We start from the raw sequence: 7,537 nt of genomic DNA on the forward strand, positions 1-7,537 counted from the left end.
ATAAGAAAGTTCTTGGGCTAATGAAAGATGAAATGAATGGACGAATAATAACCGAATTTATCGGTTTAAGATCAAAAATGTATGCTATCAGAGTAGATGGTAAAGATAGCACTAAAAAGGCGAAGGGGGTTAAAAAGAACATTGTTCAACGACACATAACATTTAATGATTATGTTGAATGCTTAACTAGTTCTGCAAGTAAATCCGTTGATCAAAAATTGATTAAAAGTGAAAAACACGAGGTTTCAAGTGTAATTCATACTAAAATCGGATTGAGCCCTGACGATGACAAAAGATACATTATTCCCGGAACTTATCAAACGTTAGCATGGGGACATTATTCGATACTTGATAGAGCATAAGTTTTTAGAATATATTTTTAAAATGATTTTTAAATGTGTTTAAAATTTGTTTTAATTCTAGTTCCATTATAATGTATTATTAAATATAATAAATGATTTTTTAAATGTAATTATTTTTTATTATAAAAACCCTATATAAATAACGTTATTCTTCATTATTATACAACTATTTTTAATTTTTTAGTTTCCTAATATTTTATTATTTAAAAACTCGAATTTCCCCCACCATCTGAATAATTTGAATTTACCACCATTTTATAAATTTGAATTTGCTGTAATTTGAATTTCCCAGCATTAATAAATTTATTTTTGAAAATTTTTTTGAATTTTGTAGCCCATTTTTTGAAATTTTTACCGCTATTTTTTGAAATTTTAAATTTCTCGAATTTTTGCCGCCGTTTTTGAAATTTTGAAATTTTTACAGCAATTTTTTGAAATTTTGTATTTTTCGAATTTTTCTCGCTACTTTTGAAATTTTTGAATTTGCCGCCATCTATAAATTTTGCCGCCATTTTGTAAATTTGAATTTTCCGCCATTTTGATTTTTTTGCCGCCATTTTGAAAATTTGAATTTCCCAACATTTTTGAAAGTTTGTCACCATTTTGAAAATTTGAATTTCCCGCCATTATACTTCTAATATTACTAGGCAACCAACATTACATACCTCATAGTCACGTGACATTGGTAGTGGGGGAAACGAATGACCTTGAACGCTAATTTGAACCTCCATAAGAAAATACATGGGATTTTGGGCTAGAACGCCCATAGCTTATCTACTCGATTTCGTTCGCATTGTGGCCAATTTCTAAAAATATTATTTTTAACTTTATTTTTCAATAAAATGTTGTAATTTTATCAAATTTCCATGTGCTAAGTCTATCAAGCATATATTTTGTTAACCATTTCTACGTTTATTGTAATTAAAAAGGTTAAAAATCGATATTTTGAAAAAAGATATTACATAGGGTCATTAAATCATTGTAGTGTTTAAATTTCCGTCTTTCAGTAAATATAGCTACATTGAGAAAATTATTATTATTGTCAAAGTCTCAATAATACGTCGGAAAAAATAAATTATTGAAAAGTCATATGACAAATGTAGGTATAATAATACATATTTTGCAAAACATTCCTATTTTTATTAAAAAAAAATAAGCCACTTATTATTATACAAAGTCATTATAAATCAATATAGTATTGTAATTTGCTTAAAAATATGTCGATTGTCTCAGTGAGAAAAAATATCATGAAATACAGGCACTGTGATTTAAAAGGTCATACAATCGCTTATAGAGTAAAAAAAAATTAAAAAATGCCTTTAGAGCTTCAGAGATAATTATATTTACTAGTAATTATTATATAAATGATATGAACAGGCAATATTTTACAATATGCACACCTTATAAACCATTTCGTTTGCATTGTGGACAGTTTCAAAAAACATTTTTTTTAACTTTATTTACCAATTAAATGTAGTAATTTTATCAAATTGTCATTTGCTAAATAAACCATTTCTTCGTTTATTGTAATTAAAAAGGTTAAAAATCGAAATTTTGAAAAAGTTTTTACACAGGGTCATTATAAATCATTGTTGTGTTGTAATTTCCTGGAAAATATGCCGTCTTTCAGTAAATAAGCTACATTGAGAAAATTATTGTTTTGTCATTGTCTTGATACGATTCCTAGGTTGTTATTTAAAAAGGTTTAGAATCAAAATTTTGAATAAGATTACGGGACCCGCTATTATTTATTACATAAGGTTGTTATAAATCATTGTAGTATTGTCCGTAATTGGCTGAAAATAAGTCGTCTTTTAGCAAATCTAGTTATACTGACAAAATTATTATTGATACGTCAGAAAAATCGAAATTATTGAAATGTCATTAAATCGTCATTTGACAAATCTATTAAGTATATATTTTGCAAACTATTTGTAGGTTTTTATTTCAAAAAGAGTATAATGAAAATTAAAAGAAATATACCCTTATTACACAAGGTTATTATAAATCACTGTAGCATCGCAATTGCATATGGCTGAAAAATATGTCGTCTTTCGGTAAATATAGCTATACTGAGGAAATTATTACTTGTCAAAGTCTCAATAATATGTCATAAAAATATAAATTATTGAAAAGTAATCAAATTGTCAATGACAAATGTATGATAATACATATTTTGCAAATCATTAATAGGTTTTTATTTAAAAAGAGTTAAAGTCAAAATTTTGAAAAAAATAAGCGACTTAGTATTATACAAAGTCATTATAAATTTTTGTACTCAGTATTGTAATTTGCTAAAAAATATGGCGACTTTCCCAGTGAGAAAATTATCATTTTGTTTTGATACGTCGGAAATATTATTAAAGACATGAAGCTTTAGAGCTTCATAGATAATTATATTGACTAGTAATTATTGTATAAATTATATAAAAAGGCAATATTTTACAATATGCACACTTTACGAACGATTTCATTTGCATTGTGGACAATTTCAAAAAACATTTTTTACATTTATTTTCCAATTAAATGTCGTAATTTTATTAAATTGCCATTTGCTAAATTAGACAGGGTGTAGTATTGCAATTTGTTAAAAAATATGCTCGATTTCGGCGCATTTAGTTTCATGGGAAAAATTATTATTTTGTCAATGTCTTGTCAGAAAAATATAAATTACTGAAGTCATCAAATTGGCATTTAGCAAATCTATCAAGTATATATTTTGCAAATGTTGTTCATTAAAAATTTAAAAATCAAAATAATTTCAAAAAAAATCACGAGACCTATTACTATTTATTACACAGGGTTATTATAAATCATTGTAGTATCTTCCATAATTGGTTGAAAAATATGACAAAATTATTCTTGATAGTTAATAAAAATAAAAATTACTTAAATGTCATCAAATTGTCATTTGACAAATCGATTAAGAAGTATATTTTTTGCAAATCATTTGTAGGTTTTTATTTCAAAAAGGTTAAATGGAAATTTCGAAAAAATTATTACATAAGGTTATTATAAATCACTGTAGCATCGCAATTGTTTGGCTAAAAAATATGTCGACTCTCAGTAAATATAGCTACACTCAGAAAATTATTATTTTCTATTATGTTAGATGCATATTTTAACGTCTTGCAAAATTTGCAGTTTTAAAAATTTATATCTTGAAAGTTGGTACAACATTTTGGTTTGCAGTTTTGATAATAATTCAATGGTTCATAAAACCATTCAAGTGATTGGACGGTCTTTTTGAATCACGCTATACAGTAATTTAAATCGAAAGTGTAGAAAAGTCAATCATTATTAATCAAATAATTTATAATGACTCAAAGCGGCGAAAGTTGACTGTTTTCAGAAAAATATGTATTAACTATTTATTGACTGTATTTGTAAAATTACAGACAATAAATTTTGAAAGAGATTATTTTTGATTTATGTTTTTTCTGATTGTATTGTTTACTTACCTTTTTTAAGTTTGTTTACCCTTTAATAAATATTTAAAAAATGTTGTGGGGTTTTGAAATAAAACTCAGTGGTGTAAGTATGGATTAATTTTATTGTGACTAGATGATTGAAAATGTTCAAACAGTTACAAACGATATGCACAGAGTATAATTGTGGAGATAGGTACAATAGTTTTGTGGGGGGTATCACTATACAATCTATTCAAATATCTTACAAACAAGTAAGTACTTAAACAATTCTCATTCATTCGATTTATTCACAACACACACGCACCCGATTATTTTACATTGCACTTTGCAGCCTTTGTACTGATGGCCTACAAAAAGGGCCATCGCCAATCTCATCTATTTTCTTTTAATCAAGAATAATAAACTTAAAACAATCTTTGGGAATCATTTGGCACGATCATAAAATATATTTGGCTAGAAACTTTGTACTACAAGTTAATGTAATACCTAAACTATAACATTCTTTTATAACAAAAATCTTACATCATCACTTCTCGTTAATTGAGCAGAAAAACATTCATTTTGAACGGTGAATCCTAATTAAACTAAATTAAATGTATGGCACGTGTAAGTCGGGGGTTTTATTTTACATGGCGATAATTCACAATTAATTAAAAACTCAGGTAAGGGGCTGGATAATTTATGTTATTAATTACTACACACTACATTATTTTTAATCGCTTTTAGAAACGCGCCCCAAATCATTAATCATCATCTACTTTACAAATCGACATCAAAACTAGATTTTTTATTATTTACAAATTTTGATACAACACGTAGACCAGATATTGCTGTATGAAGTCGCTTTACATCAAACCGTTCCTCTGCCACTTTAATTAATTATCTGCATTATTATAAACTATGAATAAATGATCAAAATTGATTTCATCTGTGCCAAAGCAAAAACACCCAACTGTTTTGTTTTATTGCAGAGCAGACAATTAATTATTGTGGCAAAGGGAAAGGGTGGAATGACAAATATTTAGTTAGGCGCAATTAATAATGGGGTGGAAATTTTTCAAAAAGCAGAAACGACTTTGTTTTAATGGATTGAAAATTACCTCCAAAGCAAAATCATATAAAGTTTTACCAATTTTTTTTGATTTAGAACAATATTAGACATTTTTATTGTTTTGCTGTTTTGTTAAACTAAAACGAACTAAATATTATATCTACAAACTCAAAAAAATTAACCATTTTTATGACTGTTACAACTAAAAGTTTCACTTTTCGGCCATGGAGTAAAAATTTTATTTTTGCGCCTAAGCGTTTTTACTTTTACCATGACATTATTTATTAACATTTACCAATGTTGTTTCTTTCCTGTCTCTTTCGCCTTGTAGGTCATCAGCGTTCGACATTTTGCACTACTAACTGCACTAGTTAGACTAATAAACACACTTTTGAAAATCTCAACCCAAATTCCGATACTGACGCGTGATGTTTGTTTATAAACGTTGTTATGATTTTACTACTTGGAAAGCGTTCTGATTACTTTATTCATTTACTAATAATAGTATGTTATTTGGCGTAACTCAGCTGAATTTTTGCTTCACTACGTTCGCTACATCACTTTTACTCCTAATAAAATTCACATTTGTGTTCGTCGAGTTACGAAACGTAAACCAAGAAAAATAAACAAGGAAAAAGTGTCTCAAAATCAAAATTTCATTGAAATGTGGTCTTAATATTTACACAATGTAAAATAGTATTTAAAAACTGTTAAAAATGAAATGCTTAAAAAATACCAACAAACTGTAAAACTGTCGATCAGTTTTAGATGGTTATCAAAAATTCAAAAAAACTTTAAAAGCTTCTACAATTCAAATTTAAGTGTTTGAACTAATTAAGTAATTTAGTTCAACAAAAATTTGCTGATTTCTTGGTTTAGCAAAATGTGGCGAAAAAATTGAGTTTTAAACTTAAGTTTAACTTCAAAATCCTGAAATCTGATTGATTGTTCATTAAAATTGAAACAATCACGTAACGAATTAAATTAAATTACAATCAAATATTTATTTCGACTTCTACAAACCCACCCTAGGTCAAATCTGTTGTTGGAAAGACTATAAAAATTTCTCACTTCTTACAAAACTCGCAATGGCAATATGAGAAAAAAAAAAATAAAAACAACAATTTATAAAAAAAAATAAAAATAAAACAAGTTTTATTTAGTGATTTTACGTTCAACTTTAACAAAATCTTGCAAAAAAAGTTTAGTTTTTAGTTCAAAAACGTGTTTAAACGTTGAAAATTTCGGCAAAATAACATAATTCTAGATCCAATTTGGCGTTTTTCGGTTATTTTGCTAAATAGTTGGGTTTTTGGATAAAAAAATGTAATAAAATAATATTGTTTTCGACTCAATTTCCTGATTTTTTGGCCTAGTTTAGCAAAATGTCGCGAAAAAATTGAGTTTTAAACTTAAGAACGTACTTAAACTCTTAAAAAAAGCAAAAATTAAACTATTTTTGACCAAATTTAGTGATTTTTCGGTTTATTTTTGAAAAATGTTGCGAAATAATTGCATTTTTGACTGAAAAACTCGCTCAAACACTCTAAAAAGACAAAATAGTATATTATTCAACGAGTGAGAAAGTTGGTCATTTCCACAAAGATGAAATTCACGATACGAGCCGAAGGCGAGTGGAGTAATTCATCTAAATGGAAATGGCCATTTTTCCTGATCATGAGTTATATACTATACTTTTTCTAATCTTAAACAATGACTGTTCTATTAAAAAACGTAATGTTACAAAATAAAATGTTTAAAAAATACCAACAAACTGTAAAACTGTCGATCAAGTTTTAATTCTAATTCTAATTTTCAAGTGTTTGAACTAATTAAGTAATTTAGTTTACTAAAAATTTGATGATTTCTTGGTTTAGCAAAATGTGGCAAAAAATTGAGATTTAATCTCAAGAACTCTCAAGAAAAGCAAAAATTAAACTATTTTTGACCAAATTTAGTGGTTTTTTGTCTTATTTTTGAAAAATGTTGCAAAATAATTGCATTTTTGGTTGCTCAAACGCTCTAAAATGACAAAACAGTATATTATTCAACGAATGAGAAAGTTGGTCATTTCCATAAAGATGAAATTCATCTAAGTGGAAATGGTCATTTCTCATGATCATGAGTTGAATACTATACTTTTTCTAATCTTAACCAATGAGTGTAATATTAAAAAATGTAATTTTTAAGTGTTTGAACTAATTAAGTAATTTAGTTCACTAAAAAACCATAATTTCTTCATTTTAGAATAAATATTGCACTTGTTAAAAATGGTTTGAATTAATTGCGCCTTTCTAAATTCGCAAAATGGCCTCCGTCTGCCATTTTAGCTCTCTTATCATTCGCAAACACATGGTATAATTCCGTGTTTGTTCAAACGTACTTATCTTATCAATCGTCTTGGTCTTCGTGTTTTAATTGGGCCACCAAGGCCAAATCGTGGTCTCAGCCCGGCCTCTCACCTACCCCTATCCCACTGCCCGCATACTGACACGCCGACAGCCCCGCCGAACTCGACCTCACCGGACTCACACTGGAGTACCCCACGAATCCGGTGTGCTGCTTCGCCTTGAGCCTCAGCGAGGCTATACTGGAGGACATGGCGCTGCAGGGCTCCGTCGCAGCCCTGTGGTGGTACATGGAGTAAGGGTTGGCGGGGGTGGTGTAGGGGCACGGCTGGGGCGCCACGGCCG

At 28.3% G+C, this 7,537-nt stretch overlaps 1 protein-coding gene across 1 annotated transcript in view; it reads right to left on the reverse strand.

Annotated features, from left to right (window-relative positions):
• Positions 1-3,897: 3,897 nt before the first annotated feature.
• Positions 3,898-7,537, reverse strand: part of LOC123007012 (pituitary homeobox homolog Ptx1) — a 49,355-nt gene continuing 45,715 nt past the window's right edge. The window contains 1 exon segment of the mRNA XM_044402013.1: positions 3,898-7,537. This exon segment is cut by the window's right edge and continues 11 nt beyond it. Within this exon segment, the coding sequence (XP_044257948.1) occupies positions 7,290-7,537 (248 nt within the window). The 3' untranslated portion in view covers positions 3,898-7,289.

This window comes from Tribolium madens, unplaced genomic scaffold (genome assembly GCF_015345945.1).
Source record: "Tribolium madens isolate multiple individuals breed KSU strain unplaced genomic scaffold, Tmad_KSU_1.1 Scaffold_3;HRSCAF=73;Tcas5.2_LG2, whole genome shotgun sequence".
NCBI classification, from domain to species: domain Eukaryota; kingdom Metazoa; phylum Arthropoda; class Insecta; order Coleoptera; family Tenebrionidae; genus Tribolium; species Tribolium madens.